This window comes from Triturus cristatus, chromosome 6 (assembly GCF_964204655.1).
Source record: "Triturus cristatus chromosome 6, aTriCri1.1, whole genome shotgun sequence".
NCBI lineage: Eukaryota > Metazoa > Chordata > Amphibia > Caudata > Salamandridae > Triturus > Triturus cristatus.
In genome coordinates, this window is record NC_140589.1 from 9,399,182 (window position 1) to 9,420,341 (window position 21,160).

The following is a 21,160-nucleotide window of genomic DNA, read 5'->3' on the forward strand; positions in this document are numbered from 1 at the left end:
CCAGGAGGGTGTGCACAATAGGAGTGGATGGAGGTGGTCACTGGTGAGCCAAGGACTGGCATGGCTCCAGAGGTGGCAGGGATAGAGGGTCAATTCAATTCAATTAAGCTTTATTCGGTTCAAATTAATGACCATAAAAGCACAAAACATACACATTATAAAAGTACAAAAGGAGAGTTACAGTGAACATTGGCAACCCTTTAAAAATCACAATAAATTGGTTAAAACACAGAAAAACACAATTTGTTAAAAACACATACTTTTCCTGGAGTTGATGCATTTGTTTTAAAAAGTTGCAGTATAAAAACAGATGTCCGCAGATTGCAAATTAAATATTAATTTCATTGCATGCTCAACTGTACGTATTCCATTTTTAACAAACAAAGGTTTAAGAAAAGCGATACGAACATTTGTGTACAGTTTACAGAACAAAATAAAGTGCAGTGTGCTTTGTGTGGAGATCCCATCACATCTACAGGGCCCAAATGGATGTTTACTCGCAATCGGATGGGCCACCAAATGGTGTGCCGTTCCAAATCTGAGTCTTGTTAACACAAATTTATGCGAGGGCCTAGTAACCAAGGTTAACTAGACAGGAAATCCTTCCATAGATAGGTACCTATTGTAAAACATAACAGTGGACAAAGTACTGTCTGCAACTGCCCTCTTTCTCCCAGCAAAATCCAGAAAAGCCCTTTTTAGCTCAGCTTTAGGGATCGATAAAACTGCTTTAGGATCTTTTACAATATTTATGTTAAAAATATCTGAAAAGCATACAACGATGTATTTAATCCAGGGTATTGCTACAAATTTATCTAATCGCAGACAGTCCTGGATAATAGATCTAGTAAAGGACTTCTCATCCTTCAGCCATATAGACCGCCAGGTCATCAAAGGCCTAAGGGATAAAAAGTCAAGTAAGTAATTAACAGATAATTCACGGTGACTCAGAGCATTAGAGCCCGAGGTAGGCAAGCATAGAAGTTTAAGGAAAAGATTTTCTTCCAGCTGTAAATTCTGGGCACAACAATAGCCCCAAACTCCTGCCCCATACAGTGCAATAGTTACACATCTGGCCTGATAAATCTTAAGCATGTCCCTGGTCCTGCGGTCCCCGATTTTGGTGGCAAATCTGAAGATGCCGTGGGCATTTCTAGCCATTTTATTACGAATATTATTAAATTCATGAATCCACTTCTTATCACAAGAAAAGGTAATACCTAGGTAGCAGAACTTATCCACTTGTTGCACCTTTTCATTATCAATAAAATAACCTTTATTAGTATGTTTTAAATTCTTTAAACCACAAATCAAGGTGTGTGTTTTCCCTTTGTTAATAACAAGTTTCCCATCTTTAATAAAGGACGAAAAACTGTCCATCAGCCACTGCAGTCCCACAGATGTTCTAGATAACAAAACAGCGTCATCGGCATATGATAGCACCGGCACTGGAACACCATTGATCATGGGAGCATCTGCGTTTACTTCCTTTAAAATAGCATCAATTCCATTAATAAATAAAATAAATGAGGAGCTAAAACACAACCCTGCCTTAAACCACGTTTGACGCCAAAGTTTGGGGTACATTCTCCCTTATTACCAAAGCAAGTTTGGGGTACATTCTCCCTTATTACCAAAGCGCACACAAGTTTTTAATTTCTCGTACGTTCTGGCAAGAAAGAATATTATACCCTCTGGTGCTCCCATTTTCAACAAGGTTGGCCACAAGATCGAGTGGTCCACCATGTCGAAGGCGCTGCTCAGATCTGCGAAGCACAGGTACATAAGGCCTGGTTTTGCATCAGTATACTTCCCGATCAGCAGTTCTAAATTAACACACTGATCAAGCGTACCCCTGCCTTTCCTGAATCCGTACTGGCTATCTGCCAGAATACAATCCTGTTCCACCCATTCCTCCAATCTTACAAGCATGACTCTACTCATAACCTTTATAGAGGAGTCCAATAGAGAGATAGGGCGGTAGTTCTTTGCATCGGACCTGCTTCCCTTTTTATAAATTGGGACAATAATAGACTCCCCCCAAGTTGGGGGGAGCTCAGTACAAACAGCAGCATTAAAGACAACGGCCAGCAATGGTCCCCATACTTCAGGTGCAGCATTATAGACGTCAATCGGCACCCCATCCGGGCCTTGGGCTTTCCCACCCTTACTCGCCCGAATTCCACTTTCGACCTCCCTAACAGAGATATCAAGTGGCAAAATAGGCCAACTGGAGGAACAGGCATCAGCAATTTTACCAGAGTCAAAAATAATCGAAAAGTGGGTAATCCACCCTTTCGCTGGAAACATTTGCAGTTAACTCGGGTACATTGGCCTCTTTAAGAAATGGTGAGTTAACCGTTGCCCAGAACAGTGTGCAATTAGATAGTTCTGCAGCTTGATTAAGTGAGTTCCAAGCTTGCTGCTGCAGTTCCCCCTTCCTATGTTTAAGAGCGTTTTTATAGTCTGTCCTCAAATTTATTATTAAGTTTTTATCCCTGGGCTTCTTTGCTAAAGCCTGCTTGAGGCTGGTTAGAGCTGCCGAACAACAATGGTCAAACCAACCAGGTCCGATCCTTATGCGGCCCCTATTACGACCGGTACACTTTGCATCAATGGCAGTGTTGATTCCTTTAAAAAAAGATAATACCCGCTCATGGTCAAATCTATTTTCCAAAATAAAAACAAAGTCTACCAAATTCTCCTTTATTATAGAGATAGTCAATTCTGAGGCTTTTTCCCCTTACCCACCTAAGCCTTACCCCATTAGCCCTGTGAGCTTCTACATTATCGATTGTAGTTCCCACCTCTACAGCACTATCTTCCCACAAAGTGGTGGCCATAATAATACAATTGTGGTCACTTATGGCTGATATTTCAATTTCCGGAGGGGCAAAGCAATCTATAATACTGGAAGATACTATCACATGATCAATCACAGAAGCAGTACGCCAATTTTTGAAAGTTGGAACGGGCAGGCCATTTCCATCCTTACAACAATCTAATATTTCCAGGTCATGACAACTCATTAGTTTATGCAAGCTTTCCCCGTAGGTATCATGACCAAAGTGCAGTACGTCCCATCCAGCATTATTAGTAACCCCGCAAGCCTTTAACGGTGACAATTCACACAACGTGGTGTTAAAGTCCCCACACCAGATAATATCAAATACAACATTGGATTCCAAACTCAGAACATCAATGGCACTGGCCAAATCTGTTACTACTTTACTCCTGGTGCCGTCGAAGATATTATTGTAATCGTTAATCAAAAGGATATTGCGGCCTTGCCCTCAGAGATCCAGAGCATCTGAACAAGATCACCTACTGGTATATGCTTGTTAACCACTATCCGGCGGTGGACCGATATAAGTATAAGTAGACCCCCTTTGGCTCTACCAGGTCCCTCTCCCCGTGCGGGTAGGTTATAGGACACAAATCCCTCATAATTAACATCACCTTTGCACCAGGTTTCTTGGAAACATAAAATATACTTGCTAATAAAAGTTTTCCAGCCTGGATCTCTGCCCTTTGATTTTAAGCCGGCCACGTTCCAGCAAACCAATGTGGTACGGGTGCCTCTTCTACTAACATTCGTGATTACAGGTCCAGTGACAGAGGCCCCCCAGATAGGCTGCCCCATTTTACACAGTTCCTCATATCTCTCTACAACAGTCTCTACCTCGGTCAATGAGGACATAGGTCGTGTAGCCATGATTGTAGTTTTAATTACACAGTCATCCCTACCAATACTTTTATCCTTCTCTTGGTACTGCTCTACCCCCAGCATAAGTAAATCATTAGAGTCCAGGGAGCTAAAGGCATGAAATCTATTTTGAGTTGGAATACAAGGGTAAGGTCTGTAGGTAGCCGGGTAGGTGATATTGCCTCTGTTCTCACAATGATTAGTGTTAAGATGACTGTAAAAGAAAGCCAACGATCGAGCACATACGTTAGCATCAGAGGTCGGGAGAGACGCAGCTCTTAGGAGAACAGTGGCAGCATGTTGTGGATGTTTGAAGTTTACAATCACACAATCCCCCCTTGAGCTTTTCCTAGAACTCCCTATCCATTTAACTCTCCTGGTAGTCAGGATTTGGTCAGAAAGATTTAACGGAAAACCACATTGCTTGTTCAGCCAGGATATACTTTTATTTTTTAAGGAGGCATGTGTTTCCTGTTGACCCCCATTTTCTAATGGCGGTACATTCATTAGTACTACCACATATGGTGCGCATTCAGGCGGGAGGTTAGTAACATGCCCTTTCCTTATTTCTTTCCAGCACTCACTGTTTTCAGTAATAGTGGCAGTCTGACTGTCACTGCAAATCGACGCTTGGGGGGCTGTGGAGTCATGTGTAACATTCTCCCCACTGCCTGTAATCTTCATAGAGGGAACAACCTGGGTGTTGCATTTTCCGCTAATTATAGGGGTAGTTACACTTACTGGTTCTTCAATAGCCTTTTTAAGGAGTCCGCCCAGTCTAGCGACTTCTACTGTTAGTTGTTCAATTTTTGACACAAGTGGGTGCATAATACCTCTGATCTTTAGGTCAATAGTGTCCGCTAGGTTCTTCATTAAATCGGCGTCTAATTTGACATCATTAGACTTGGCAGCCTCATCTGTGTCAAAATGTTTTAATGGAGAGGCTGCCCGTTTCCTTACAGTGCGTGTTCCCCCCGCTTTTATTTTGGTTTTTCCTACATGCTCTAACTTGCTGCACTACTGGGGCTGGAGAGTGTTGTACTACGTTATCAATAGAATCATCTAAATCCGCTAAAATGGGGAGAATCTGCTCATGCTCGGTCAGTACCCCAGCTAAACCATCCAAATTATTATTATTAGTATGAATACAACTATTGTTATCCAATAGTGAAGGGGCTGACTGAGACTGGGTAGGGGTTGCCCGCGGTGGAGATGTACTTATCCCTAGTGACTGCCGCCTTTCATTATTTATTTTGCTCACCACCTGCACCAAATAATTATCCAAGGTACGTGGTCCAGAAGGGGCCTTCTGCTTAGACATACTACAAGGATAGTTAAAATACAATAATACCCGAATAAAGCTTACAGAATTATACTAGATTTTACACACCAACTGGTGAAATAGCACATTTCACATACAAAACAATAAACGACAGTCCGACGCAATATAAAAGACTCACTGTGCAAAGCAGCGTTGAGTCCAACAACTTAGTAGCAGCAAAGTCTCGGGCCCAGCCCAGCCTCCTCTGGCCTCTGAGGGCCACAGAGGGCCCGCCCTTTGCCCGGCGCTGCCCGCGCGCGGTCCCGCGACGCGGGGGTTGGGGCGATCTCTTAAGCGCCTCCTGGCGCGGAAACGGCGTCAGCGGCTTCCTGCCGCAGGGGTCGCTGGGAGGTGTAGTCCCGTCTCCGCTCCGCGGCCGCTATGGATGTTGAAGCGGCGGCGGGAGACAGGACGAGTCAAGGGCCAGATCACAGCAAACCAGGGAAGAAAAGTCACCGCCGCAGACCCGAAGGTAAAACACAGGAGCCCCAGGGTAGAGAAGTTTGCAAACTCACTGTTGCTTCAATTAGAATTTAAAGGTGTTTGGCTGAAGCCTCAAGTTTTCCATATTAGGGCAGGGAAGTCTCTGCAGGGAGTCAGTAGGCTCAGGGCTTGGGATGAAGATAAACGCGAGTCATCTAGGTTGTTACGTATCGCTTAGCAATGAAGCCAGCATGTATAAGGGTAGTCTCTTGCAACGCTAATGGCTTTAACTATCAAATTAAGAACAGGTCAATTTTGGCACGGCTTGAATCAGCCAAAGCCCAAATCATCTTTCTTCAGGAGACCCATTTAAAGGCTTCGACTGAGCAACCTACAGCTCCCAACTTTGTTTCCCATGCATTTTAAGCATCAGCAAATGCAGCGGTTAGGGAGGTGCCATTTTGATTGCTCGCAATTTTCCAGGAGAGGTGTTACAGGTGGATCCTAAGGCGAGCTGGATATTGGGTAGTTTGCAGGTTTATAGCAATTCCATCCATCTGGTTAGCTTCTACAGGCCAACAGAAGACTAGGTCAGTCCCCTTGTGGAAGTTTATAATATATGACTCCCAGTGAATGCTGTTTTTAATTGGGGATGATTTCAACGCCGTTCAGAACATAAAACAGGATCGTTCCTGTAAAAATAAGTAAAAAAATAAAACGAAGATGGCTCGTCTTAACAAAATTAATGAGGGACCTTGCCCTGGTGGACACCTGGCAGATCCATCACGCTTTAGAAAGAGAATATACCTTCTTTTACAAACGCTTTAATTCTGCTTCAAGAGATGACTCCTTTCTGATATCTCAAGAATGAGACAGAGATGATCAGGCATACTCTGTCCCCTTCCTAGACTCTGGTGATGAACGGCCCTCCGGTCGAACAACCTTGATGGTCGCTGGATAAGTCATTATTAACAAAGGAAAGTTGGATTATGGAGCTGGATTATGCCTTAGAGCAGAGGTCTTCAATCTGTTGGGGGCGACTCCCTGGGGGGCCATGGAGCCCTGGGAAGTGGTGTTGTGCATTTCCAGGCCTCACCTCTGTCTGGAATCAAAAACATGTAAAAAGGAAAAAGGACAACCAACCGGGGTGCTTCAATGCTTCAGCCAAAGTTAATTGAGTCTCCTTCCTGTGCTGTGGAAGGAAAAGGCTGAGCAGGCAGGTAAAATAATCCTTCCTGCCAGGGTGCTGCTTGCCTGAAGGAAATGGAAATGTGCGAGTTAATCTGCAAATGTAAAGGATGCTTGGGAGCGGTTCTGGCTTTAAATGCTCGAATCAGTCCAAGCATTGTGATGGCAAAGATTTAAGGTTTTTTTAGTGGTAGTACCAAGAGTTAACATCTGGGCTGTGAAGTGCATGCTTTCAAACATAATTGCTTGTATACAGCGCTTAGCACCCCTGAGGAGGTGTTGAAGGGACAGTTATGCAAAAAAAAAAATAAGCATTTGCATTACTTATGGTCTGGTATTATTAAAATGTAAATTTTGGAAGCTCCATTTTATCCTAAAACTATTTGCACAGTTTGTAGCAGTCCATCTTATAATGTGTGTGATCGAAGTATAAAATAACGTTTTACACATTCACAGTGCTTTCTGTCCCAGGCTGTGACCTCGAAGCACTGAAAATACACAAGTCGCTATTCTCCACTGCACCAATCAAATGTAATTCTGTGGCTCTCTGGTTATACACAGACCTCTGCAGTGCATGAACTAATCGAGGTTTCCTAATGTACTACAGTGCATTTCTTACGGAGTAAAAACTTTTTAAAATGTATTTTTCATTTACGCTACCCATTATTTTATATGTAGCCGCCTGATGGTGAAAGACCTAAAAAACGAATAAAATATTCTGGGGCTGATTTATGAGAGGCTTGCACCGCCGGACCGCCACTTCTTTTGAACCTCCAGTGGCACAAGCATCTCAACCATATCTATGAGGTGAAGCAAAGTCACCCTGCGTGGCGTTGCATGGCCTCATAGTTATGGAGTAAGACAACGCAGCGCAAGTCACTGCGTAGTCTTACTCTGTCAAGTAGGCGCTCCATGGGCATTGCAGTGGGTGTTCCCATGTAACACCCATGGATTTTGACACTGCCCCAGATTTACAAAACCATGTAAATCCAGGGCAGCACCTTACGCCTCCCCACAACAGTTTTAATTTCTCCTAGTTTTTTCCTTTTTCCATGTGTGCTGCGTTCTGCAGCTCACATAGAAAGAGGAAAACCACTCGAGATTATTTTTGTGCAGGAAGGTGCCCCTTCGTGCACAAAAACAATCCTGCCTACATTGGCGCTAGGCAGCAATTTGTGCGCCAAGGCAGTGGGAAAGGATAGGATTGAACCAGATTTCATAAATAGGGTGCATTGCTTCCCTTTCATATTGGCGTAGGATAGCGCAGCAGGAAGACTTGCGGTGCTGCCCTACGCTAATTCCTCATAAAGGAGGCCCTTTGTTTTTAGCCACACCTTTGACCACGCTCACTGATTTTTGGTTCGATAAACACTGTTTGATATTATTTTCCCTCCATTGGTTGTGCAGTTATGAAAAACTAAAATAAAGGTTTAAAATATTATTTCTCCACTGTAAAAATGATTTGCTGTGGGAATTGGGGGCATTTATGGTGGTTGATAGTTGTCAATGATGAGGAGTACCAAGTTTTGTCAGGAGGGGTTCCTTACACCTGAAAAACTTTGACGGGGGTGGTCTCGGCAACAAAAGGTTTGAAGAGCTCTGTCTTAGAGGTGTGCTTTCTTAGAAATATAGGTACAACTACAAGCTTTGCTGTATGGAAGACCTGCAAAGCTTTGATTAAGTGTGAGGCAATCTCGTTTAAAACTCAAGTCAATAAATTAGGGTGAGAAAAAGTTGTAGCCTTTCAATAAGAATTTGAATGTGCTTTTAGTGAGTATTCCACATCTCACACTTCGGAATCTAAAGCCAAAATAGCACAAGCAAGCCAAAGTTTAAAGGACGTCTACATTTCTAGAGAGTTAGTCAACCAGAACGTCTGCTTCAGAAATTCTAGGAGGAAAACAAACATGCAGGGCGGGCTATAGCTTGGTCTGTGGAAACTTTTTTTTTTTTAAATGAACCGCGGGGCTAATAAAACAATTTTCAATAAGACCAAAAACCAACCCATTCAGTCAACGGATCAAGTTGGCAAAGTCTTCCTTGAACACTACGCAGACCTATGACTCTACTCGTATAAACATTACGCTAGAAAGGAACGTGGACTTTTTACATCCAATAAAGTTGCTTAAACTGACCAGAGATCTTCAAGATTCAGCTGCTGCCCCAATCTCATTAGCAGGAGTCCAAGAGGCCATTAAATGGCTGCTTCGTGCTAAAGCACGTGGTACCAATGGCCTACTGGCAGAACTATAGAAGGCATTTGAGGAACAAATAGCAAGCTTTCTAGTCGTTTTATTTTAATGCAATACTGGAAGAACATTAAGTACCCACCTCCTGTACGGAGGCCGTTATTGTAAGCTTTCCCTAGAAGGACAGCCACCTCCACAACCTGGCTCATATCGCCTCATTAGTCTATTAAACAGTGATTACAAGTTACTCACCAAGATCACTGCGCTAAATCGGTGGTACACGGACACTAAAGTGGTTTCTTGCCCGCTAGATTAATGTAATTTAATGCAAATTTCTCAATACAAGCTATGGATTACTATTTCAACAACAAACTCAAAGCAGCCATAATAATGCTTGATGCTGAAAAGGCTTTCAACCTTGTGCAGTGGGAGGCATTATTCGTCACTTTACTTCACTTCGGATTCCCCACAAAACTAGTCAATTTTTTTTTAAAAACCTATATGCCAAACAGAAGCAAAGATTGAGACCAATTCATACGCCCTAGGGCAAGCAACCACTAGAAGAGGTGGTACAAAGCAAGGTTGCCTGATGTCTCCGGTCCCCTTTGCCCTCCTTGTAGAGCCTTTGGCAGCAGTGTTGAGATACGATCTCCAGGTGAGAGCTGCTCTTTTAGGTCAGGGCTCGAAAAATTCACTCGACCGCTCACATTTGCGAGTCAGATTAATTCAGGACGAGCTATTTTTAGGTCCTACTCGCCCTTACTGGCGAGTAGGAATACAAACTGACACTTGACCTCTGCCTCTGAAAACAGGGGAAATGTGACAAGATAGCAAGATTTAAAGGCATCTTTATTGCTCACAAAGTAAATGAGCAATAAAAATGCTTTTAAATCTTGTTAACATGTCACATTTGCTCAGCTTTCAGATTAGAGGTCAAGTGCATTTCAGTTGGGTCGAGGAGATTTTGGAGGTTACTAGACCTGCAGGTGCACTGAAGATGAAACTTTTCGCTGATATGATTAGTAAGCTGGTGAGAAACAAAACAACACATTCCATAAAATTCAGACAATGACCAATAAAGGGGGCTACAAGATAAAACCAGCCGAGCCCAAAGTCCTTCTGTAGAACTGCACACCTTCAAATCTACTCGTTGATATGAGGCAGCACTTTTCAGCCTCTCATCCCACAAGTTATTTGGGCATATTCATATCCTGCGCCTTCAAAGACATGTTCAAGTCAAACTATACTACCACCCTAAATAAAACACGTTCTTCATTGCATAGTTGGCAAAATCTACCTCTCACCATATATAGGACGGGTCGCACTAATCAAGATGACGATCCTCCCGTTTACTTTTAGGTTCTCGAACGTCATGATCAACGCACAGCAGTCTTTCTTTTCTGAGTTAAATCAAGCAATATGCCACTTTTTGTGGCAAGGGAAAAAGGCTTGAACTAATTTGAAGGCAATACACCTGAATTCTAGAAGACGGTTGGCAGGCACTTCCACATATGAAGAAATACTATCAAGCAGCATTCTTGGAATGGCTTATTCGAGCCGCGACAGTAAATAGCCAGTCGAACTGCTTTTACCTTCAACATATGCTGCAAGAGATAGATGTTCATCTCCTTGTTTTTCCTAAAACCTAAATTGTCCAATCACACCAGATATAAGCTCCCGTTGATGCTTTTTTTTCATGGCACAACCGTCCGCTACTACAAGACAGAGCACAAGAACATTATCCTGGACTCCTCGCTCAGCATGAACCACCAGATCAACGCCGTCTCATCATCCTGCTTCCACATGCTACGCCTGCTACAAAAGATCTTCAAGTGGATCCCTACTGAGTCCAGAAAGATGGTCACCCACGCACTCATCAGCAGCAAACTCGACTTCAGCAACACACTCCATGCTGGCATCACGCAGAACCTCATCAAGAAACTGCAGAACATTCAGAACACCTCTGCCAGGCTCATCCTCAATATCTCCTGCCATATCACCAGCCGCCTGAGAAATCTCCTCTGGCTCCCAGTCAACAAAATAATCATGGTTAAGCGCCTCGCATACAACTACACAGACCTACACAACGCGGGACCTGCATACCTCAACCACTGCCTCTCATTCCACACACCCACTGGAGACCTCCGCTCTACTCATCTGGCCTTGGCCACCGTCCCAAGTATCCGCAAGACCATGGCTGGAGGAATATACTTCTCCTACCTCGCAGCAAAGTCCTAGAACAACCTGCCTCTACATCTCAGGCTATCACCGTCACTGCCTCAATTCAGGAAGGAGCTCAAGACCTGGCTTTCCGACAGAACCACAGTGCCTTCGGCATATCAGCAGCCCCCTCTTAAACCCTCCCTCCAGCACCTTGAGACCCTTACGTGTGAGTAGTCGCGCTTTACAAGTCGATTGACTGATTGAAGAACAGTGCTAGAACTGGAATTTTTATATTAGCCTCCCGATTCAGGCAGAGACTACCGATTTCAAGCCTAATCTCACGCTTCCTGCATGCAAAAACCCGACACTTCAGCGTGCTTCTGATGGCAGACACTGATCTTCTGCAACTCCGATTATGCAGTGCCAGTACCTTGCTACTGCAGGCAAGTGCACCACATTTTTGTCACACTCTCTGCCATAGCGCTTTCTCTGTGGTCTGGCAGGTAAGGCGGCACATATATTTGTTTTTCTCATATCTGATCCTGCAGCAGCACACTTGCAAGTCCCATACATGCCAATCGACTAAGCAGGCCGCAATAGAAGCCAATGGGTGAAATATTCTTCAGATTATTTTTTTGATCTCCCACTTTTCTCTTCCAAAATGTTGGCTTGTATATATCGAAAGCCTTGAGTTTGATGCTCAGACGACATTGTACAACACGAAAAAGTCCAGTATAGTAACTTCAACATGTCTAGGAAATCGCATGATATGAATATACCCAAATAACTTGTGGGACAAGAGGCTAAAAAGTGCTGCCTCACATCTATGGGTAGATTTGAAGGTGTGCAGTTATACAGAAGGACTTCTGACTTAGCGGGTGTTTATCTTATAGCCCCCTTTATCCATAAATGTCTGGATTTCATGGAATTGTTTTAAGAAGGTTTTGTTTCTCGCCAGCTAAATAATCATATCAGCAAAAAGTTTAATCTTCAGTGCACCTAAAAAAGGAGCTCTCACCTGGAGATCTTATCGTTCTCTTTGTGCTACTGACGGCTAGTAAAGGAACCTGAATACCAAAGAAGTACGCTCGTGCTCGATGAGTCTAGTCAGCAACTCTGTGATAACATCCAGGATTCTCAGAATTTAGGTCTAAAGACTGGTTGGAAGACCTGGATACATAATAGGGTCAATATAATTTTGTAGCGTTCAGGGATTTCAATCTTCATACTGATGATTACTCTAGCAACTCTGTCAATTTGTGTCTTCTCTGGAAGGCTTTCATTTGGAACTGTTGGTCAAGGAGCCCTCTCTTTCTGCAGGCCATACACTTGATCTCATTTAATTAGAGTCAGACGGGCTTTTAAGCGCTCTTGGTCTGACCACTTGTAGATAACTATTGTCCACACATGATAGGCAGGCGACAGAACCAACCCTGAAAACTCCTAGACAAAGGGCTAAGATAACTGAAGCATCCTTTGTGAAGGCCCTACAGTCTAGCACCTAGATCAACAATGGAATTCTGGAATCCGATGTCGACAGCTTCAGCAACTGATTAATCTTGGCTTTAGACTCCATTGCCCCCATTAGAACACGCTCTTCCAGTAGACTCTCTGCTTCCACACCTTGGTTCTCGAAGGCTCTTAAAGTGCAAAATTCTGGCTGCAAAAGACTAGAACTGCGCTAGAGGAGGGCCTATGATAATGAGGATAAATTAACATATTTGGTGGCGCTGAAATGCTACCATTCCTTTATACAGAAAGCGAAAGCGAAAACATTTTATTGCTGCTTCTATTTCTGAAGCAGCTAATAAGCCCTGCAAACTCTTTAAAATTGTCAAAAAAACTAAAAAAAAAAACTTTCTGCCTCTGCTACAGAAACAGCTCTTACTCCCACAACAGTTCTTTGTTAAGTACTCCATTTTTTTCTATCAACAAGTCCAAAACCTTTTAATCCAATTTTCTACTTTAACTTTTCCTGTTGACCTTTCCGGTCTCTACTACTCCAGGCCCTTTGCTAAAGGAGGTTTGTCCGCATTTCCTCGGCTGAGTTCGCGATGGAACTAGCAAGGTGCAAAACAGGATTGCCATTAGACCCCTGCCCCCCCCGCCTTTCTAAACTAGCGACTGAAGTGGTGATCCCTATTATAAACATGCTGATGAATAAATCAATGGAATTGGGCGAGGTTCCACTTGGTTGGAAACATGCTTTATGGCTCCCACTCCTTGAAAAGCCATCAGCAGATCCTATGGTCCTGAGAAACTTTAGACTCTTTTCTCTTCCCTGCACGGCAGCTAATCTTTTAGAGAAAAGGGTCAATAAACAGTTGTCACATTTCCTAGAATCTTATTCTGTTCTGCAGGATTCCGTCTGGTTTTCGCTCGGGCTGTAGCACGATGCTAGAGGCGGTGGAATTTATCAAGGAAAAACAAGGTCAGGGCTCGCCTGTGCTGCTCAGGATGCTGGATTCGACCTCTGCCAATGCCAATTTACTTGACAGAACTGAAAGAATTGTTGTCAGAGGCCAAGCTTTTAATTGGTTGAAATCCTTTCTACTGGATGGCTCCCAAGCAGTTTTTCTTCCTCCTTTTACCTTTTCCTCCAAACCGCTGGTAGGTGGTGTCCCCCAGGGCTCAGCGCTTAGCCCGACTCTTTTCCATATCTGGAGCCTCTTGCCAAATTGGTGGAAACTTGGGAGGTGCGGGTGGTCTCTGAGGCTGCTAACATCCAGCTCTTCTTGCTTTCCGGGATCATACACTTTCATCTCTTAGTTCTTTTAAGCTGTGTCTGAAAGAGGCGGTTGCCTGGATGGAGGAAAGTTATCTGAAACTAAACTCAGATAAAACAGAGGTTCTTTTCTTTGGCACTAAGCTTGTCTCAGATGCTAGTTTGTGCTGGCTTCCTGAGGTAGGAGCACCCCGACCCCATCTTTGTTGGCAAGAAAACCGGGGGTAAAATTTGATTTGCATCTTACTTTGGAATCCCAAGTCAGCTCTCCCTCTGCTTCTTGTTTTGCTAACCTGAGATCCCTTAGAAGAATGCTCCACCTCATTCCGATGGACTCACGAAAAACAGTTGTCCACGCATTGGTCTATGCTAACTGTTTCTATTTGGGCCTTCTGGCCTTTCTTCAACAACGGCTCCAATTCATCCAGAATTCGGCCGTTCGTCTCATTTTGAAAATTCCCTCCCATGTTTTCATTTCTTCTCATTTAAGACTTCTCGGCTGACTTCCTTTGATCAAGAGCATTCAATTTAAAGCTCTTACTTTACTCTTTAGAGCCTACAATCACAAGGGCCCTCTATACCAGAGGAAGAGACTGATACCGTATTTCCAGTCCAGAGCCTTGAGATCCAGCAGCTTGAGACTTCTCTATATTCCTCAAATTTGTAAAGCTAGAGGAGGTGGTCATTCCGTTACGTGCTTGGCTTCTAGATTATGGAACGCTCTGCCACTCAGTCTCTGCTGCATCCCCTCAGACTCAGCTTTTGGAAGCAATCTCAAAACGTTGTTTGATACAAACCTGATGGCTGAGTAATTTTGTTCACATCCTCTCTTCCCTTCGGACTGGTCGCTAGCACCGGGACACCTCTACGGAGGCAGCTGTGCGCTTCACAAATGTCATGAATTGAACTGAATCAATAGCATCCCACCAGAAACACGGCAGCGTCACTGCCAAAAACAGACAGTTGATGAAAGCAGAGACTAGATATGGTACTAACTCCGTGGCAGCAAAAGCTGAAAATACAGAGAAAAAAGGTCTTTACTTTTGGTGCTGAGGATTTGAGCAGACTACAAGATCGGAAGATCACAGTTCTCTGCCCCAGAGATGCTGCTGGTCTCCAAAGACAAGAACCACTCTCCTAAGGAAAGGTAGTAGACAAACCAAATGAGATCTAATAGAGAGGAATGACAACATCCACTTGAAGGTTGGGGATGGACACACTCTCCATAACTGCCCTGCATGGAACAGGCTTATGTTCAAAATAAACTCCCCCGGGTACGGATACGAGTCTGCTGGGTGACCCCTAAGCCACAACCCTGGAGGATTGGGCACCACAGAAACAGAAGGGTAACCGCTCTCCATGGTTGTGTAGAGGCTAGGGATTGAAGCACTAAGGTATGTATTGAGCATATATCATTGTGATAGGGGCGGAGCAGCCCAGATGACAGGTGTTCGGCCTTTCCGTTGTTTCTGCTACCACGCTACCTGCCAGTTGTGCCAAGTTGATGTGGCTGCTACTCTCTTTATTGCTGCCCTTCTTGATCTCTCCCCTCAGGGTGCCAAGGAAAAGGGCTTAGGGGTAAAAGGTGAAGAGGTAAAGGGCAAGCCCTCCCTGGATGTGCCTTTTAGAGCCTGGTAAGGGGACTGGGACAGAACTCCGCCTCTTGACATTCTTTCCAACACGATTAGCCCCAGAAACCCCTCACTCGCTTTCAAATTCATCCAATCTGCCTTCCTTCAACAGCAGTACCCTGACATCAACGCCATGACTCGGGACCCCAGATATCAGTAAGGATTGCTCCCGATCACTCTTGGATGGACCCTACTGACCATGTTGCCTATAATGAACGAAGCGGTCCATCACTAATCTAACGCACGTGGCGTGACCCTCCTGGGAGACCTGTTCAACCGCCCGTCATACATTAAAGCATCGCGCAGCCCTCTCGCCATCACTAATCTGATGCACGTGGCGGGACTATTGAGCTCATTGGCCATGACCGGCTGGATCTAGTGCCGTCACCCTCCTGGGAGACTCCAGTGAGACCTGTTCAACCGCCCGTAATACATTACAGCGACGCGCAGCCCTCTCGCCATCACTCTCCTCCCTCCACTGTCCACCTAGACAAAGCAATCCGTGGCAGGATACAGCCAATCACAGATGCCATCAAAACACTTCCCACAGGCTGCACTGAAATTTAGCATTCTCGGTCTGTGTGGAATATTTATAGTTGAAAACTAGCCAAACGGATGCAGAGTTAACCAAGTTAAAACTGAGCCTCTGTGCAGAGTGCTATCTGTCCACAGATGTACGTCAGCACCTTGCAGCAGCACGAAGCACTATACAACACTATTTTGTATTAACCACGATAGATGCTGAAGCGGTTCTTGGACCAACAGCCATTTCAGCCAGTCTGTCATCATTATGCACACTGGAGAAGAAGGTAAACACAGGTTAGCGCCTACCCAGACAGGAGTGCACTTAGGCTAAGAAAACGATCTTCCTGGTCGAAGCAAGGAAAGGGAACTAACTGTAGAGAGGGCACAATTATTTATGTTCAGGGCTCAAACACTACTTTAACGTCCCGTATTCTGAATGCAAACCCCTCTGCTGCATTCAGACCAAGCTCATGCTGAGGTCCGTTAGAGGAGGTAATAGCACTCTATAAAACCTCCAAGTATACTTACATTTTGAAATAAAACAGATAAGTCTCACACACTGCCCTCTCCTGCCCACATTGTCATAAGTTTTGTAGCTGGAGCATTTGGAGACTTCAAGCCCTACATGGCGAGCTGGTTTGGAATCAAGCTGTCAACTGCTCAAAGGACTTGGTCTCATTTTCAGACGAAGATAAAGGCTAAGACGGAGAAAGAGGGGATAGTGGGACAGAAAGATGGATGGAGAGGGACAGAGGAAGGAGGTCATTAAAAGAGGCAAAGAGAACGACGGAGGAACACAGAGAGAAACAGCGAGGACTGGACTAAGGAGGGACAGAGACAGAAATAGACACTTAAAGAGGGAGGAAGGCAGAGAGAAATGTGCGGAGACTGCCAGAGAGCGGGCAGGGATATGGTGTTTAACAATATAATAGTATGTCCTACTCATGAGCCGGGTGCATATTCCAAGTCACTAGGCCTACAGGTCTGGCAACGTTTTGGAGATTCTTTTAGCTCTACGTTTGTGGTTCCACATCTAATAGTGGGTGAAAGCAAATTGTCTTTGCCTCAGTGTTCTTACTCCGCTCCACGACTTGGACGATTCTAGCATCACAGTTTTACCCTACGGTGCAGCAAGTCAGTCCGATCCCATGTACGATGAAAACTCTTGGACTAGGATTTGCCTATGGACATGTAAAGGAACACATTTGTACTCTATACATTGGACTAGCTCAGATTATTAATAAATGCTCAGCTCTTTCCACATAAATATATGGCAAAGAGTTGAAGTGGCGCCCTCTGAAGTCTCACACGAAGGATAAGATATTGCAGACTTGGAGCACTTCCTGCACAAAACTCTCTCTCCGGTCTGCAGGATGCGCCACTGTTTGAATTCGCTGTGGAGGACGGCATTTCTTCTACCATCAGCTATTGGGTAGAGTTGTGACTCTACCCAATACACAATTACAGGACTTTGAAAAACAGCATTAAGACATTCCCATTTTATTGCAAATTCTGATTATATAATCTTTTTAGTGCATGGATGCCACTAAGTGAACATTGTCTGAACTACAGAAATGCCATTCGCACTGGAAATATGCCTCAAGGGGAGCGAGATCTGAAGACGTCCAGTGTGCCCTTCATTGGAGCAGAAATGCCCAGAGGTGTTGTGGAGGAGTCAAGATGCAGGTCCAGAGCTATGAAGGAGTGAGTGGACGATCTGAGGGCTGGTCACAGCTTCACTGCTATTTCACTGATGGGCAGTCAAGCTCCGCCTACTGTGCAGACAAGATGGCTGTGGCTCAGTCACACTTCACTCCAACATGCCTCTGCAATGCTGTTACTTTAATGAGCATGCTCACTGGACAGCCACTCCCCTAAATAAGCATGAATGAGGAAATACAGATTCTTGTGTGAAATACTACTGTGTGAAAGGGCAAAAAAACAGCTGGTTTCATCTTTTAGGGTGTTTGTGGTACAATCTCACATCACTTTGCCATCTCAATCCTCTGTTTTCAGCTAACCATCAGAGTTTACTCTTCAATATTCACCTACTCTATTTGCGAAGTGGTTCAAACACCACTGAGAAATATCTAAACAAAAAGGATCAGTTAAAAAAAATGTAAATAGAAAAAAATGGAAGTGCTTACCTCTGATCCCGATTCCGCTGATGCCCCCCAGATTTGCCTCGCCAATTGTCCAAGATCGGTGGGGGATCCATGCCACGCTTCACATACTGCTGGTACTCCTGATCCTCAGCGGTGAAGCGATGAGCAAACATTTCTTCATAGTTCGGGGTGACATCTGATGTGGAGGTCATTGTACGACTGGGCACAAATACGGTTAATGTTAGACAAACACATTTCCCAAGAATCAACAACTTACATCACATTACAGATGCAAATTCAGTTGACAGCAGCAGGGCCGGCGCAGGGCTGTCTGAATTCAACAAAATGCGATCTGAATGCATGTGATTTCCAGTGCCAGTTTTATCATTTGGGACACGAGTCATCACTTCGAAGACAGTTACAGGTATACTGGCCATGACCTCAACCTGCTATTGCATCGCTTTGGCCTGGCATATTTACTATTATAACTCCAGGCCAAGCCATTTGGAAACAGGACCCACCTTGAGGTCGACAGAGTGCCCACGTTTAAAGTAATGGTCAGTCGAAGTAATGAGCAGATATAGTTATCAGACCACTCATTGCCGGTTCTGTGCGGATGCGCAGCGGACGTGCAAAAGGCAAGCCCACCTCTACATGTCCACACCTGGACCGTGCCCAGCGCCACAATCCTGGTACCACCCTCCCATGCAACTCCACAGAGCTCCTTCAGTCTCCAAACCCAGTCTATAAATGCACTGCTGCCGCACCACACAGAGGGAGCGTTACCTTGCACCCGCTGCGGCTTCCCCTGCAACGCTTCACCCGCCACTCCTACTTCACCCACACAACACACAAACAGCACACCGCCAACACCCATCTACAAAGTTGCACCCCAAAATAAACTATAATGCATGGTCCTCAACACCCGTTAATTCAGCAACCACGCCATGGAAATTTTATACAACATCACCTCGGATCTCCTGTTTCTTAAGGAAACATGGTTAATCTCGGAGTCGGCTTCAGACACTGACATGGCTATCCCAGCAGAAACAGACTCTCACACTAGGACAGCAAACACACACCAAGAGGAGGAATCACAATAAAATTAAGACTCCTTCAACTGCACTACATCCACAGAGACTGCAACCCCCTACATGGAACACCTACATTTCAAGCTATGAGCATCAACAACATACATCGCGAGCAGAACCCTCGTCTACGGACCACCGGGACCTCGCACCATCTCCACCGATAACATGGCAGACTTCATCGCCCCTAACAGTTCCAGCCAAATAGAAGATCTCAGCGTCCACCTTGAAGACAAAAGCGACACCAACATCATTGGCCTCCTCAAGAGCCGTGGGAACCTGGAACTGACAAAGCACACCAGTAGGCCCACACATTCTGCCGGAGACACCTTTTACCCAGTCTTCACCATCTTCAACCACATTGAAATTACCTCAACCAGGCCACTCACTTGGAGTGACCACGCCATCATCCAATTCCAAATCAACATCCTCTGCAAAACGAGACTCGCCTTCATAAACATGGCAAAATGCAGCTGGAGCAGCATTCAGGAATCCAACTGGGTACACCCTGCCCCTGAATCAACCAACTTTTACTAACTACCTCAACAGCAACCTCAAAGAGCTGAACAAGTGGATCACAAAATATGCCAACTCTGTGGCACCACAGAAACACAACGCACAGCGGAGAACACAGAAAAAGGCCAGCTGGTATACTGAGGAACTCTGCAAACAACTGGAAAGAAGATAGAGAATAAACCATCTAGAAAATGACAAAATATATATACACAAGACAGCCCGAGACATTACCACCAACAAATCAAAGAAACCAAGATGAAGGCCCTAGAGAGCACATAGACAACAGCGGCAAAGAAATGTTCGCGATCAACTTCACTTCACCAGATAGCACCACAAACAGCATCACCTACTCATAAGAACTTTGTGACAAGCTTTCTGAATTCTTCAGCACCAAAATAAAAGCCATCTACAACAATTTCGCCTCCCAACCGAACTCCTGCCCCATTACACCCAGAGCCTTCTCACAAACACCCACGGAAAAACCCTGGCTGCCTTGAAAAACACGTACCACAGAAGAAACAACCAACATCATGTGGACAATCAACTCTGGGGCACCAACGGAACCCTGTCCCAACCAAATCTACACTATGAGTACCGCCCCCTTCAGCAAACTCCTGACCCGCACCCTGAACAGCTCCATCACCTCAGAGACTTTCCCAGGTGCCTGGAAACACACGATGGTCATCGCATTTCAAATTAAAGTCCTGGCAGACCTCACGCATCTAGCAAACAACCACTCAATCATCCTTCTGCCCTACCAAACCATGGTCATGGAAAAAGCCACAATCAAGCAACTCTTACCACATCAACACACACCAGCTTTTAGACACCATGCAATCTGGTTTCCAGCAGAACCACAGCATAGAGACTGTAGTCATCGCAGAAACTGATGACAACAGGCTGATGCTCGACCGTGGAGATAAAGCAGTATAAGGGCTGCTGTACCTCTGCAGCCTTTGCACGGTCTCCCAATCCACCTTGATCAGAAGGCGACACGAAACCGCCATACAAGGACCGCCCTCAACTGGATACAGAATCAACCTGTCACCCTACACGTCGGAAGCCAAGAATTTCATATGCAAAGTTCCCCATGGATCTTTTCTCAGTCCAATGGTATTCAACATATATATGACTCCGCTAGAGGGCCTCATCAGATCACACAACATCAACGTACGCTCCTACTACACAGGCGATACCCAACTTATGCTCTCCCTGTTGGACACGACCCCCACCAGCAAGACTCATTCTCAACCTACCTCGTCGCACTGACGTCAGCAGCGCTCTACGACGGCAACACAAGCTACACCGGCATCACAGGCTGCGATCCATTCATAACGCAGCAGTAAGACTCCTTCTCAACCTACCTCGTCGCATTGACATCAGCAGCGCTTTACGACAGCAATACAAGCTACGCAGGAATCACAGGCTCCAAACCATTCAAAATGCAGCAAGACTCATTCTCAACCTACAATCAATCAGGGTTTTATTAGGCGCGCTACTCACCCGCGAGGGTCTCAAGGTAATGGGGTGGGTGGGGGGAAAGAGTGCAGCTCCGGTCAGTCGAAGAGCCAGGTCTTGAG

General features: G+C 45.0%; 1 protein-coding gene across 4 annotated transcripts in view; it reads right to left on the bottom strand.

Annotated features, from left to right (window-relative positions):
• LOC146813632 (RNA guanine-N7 methyltransferase-activating subunit-like protein) overlaps positions 1-21,160 on the bottom strand; it is a 44,758-nt gene that overhangs the window by 17,341 nt on the left and 6,257 nt on the right. For all 4 annotated transcript variants that reach the window (XM_085610106.1, XM_085610107.1, XM_085610109.1 and 1 more), the window contains exon 2: positions 18,019-18,195. In XM_085610106.1, the coding sequence (XP_085466232.1) occupies positions 18,019-18,188 (170 nt within the window). In that variant the 5' untranslated portion in view covers positions 18,189-18,195. The remainder of the gene's footprint in view (positions 1-18,018; positions 18,196-21,160) is intronic.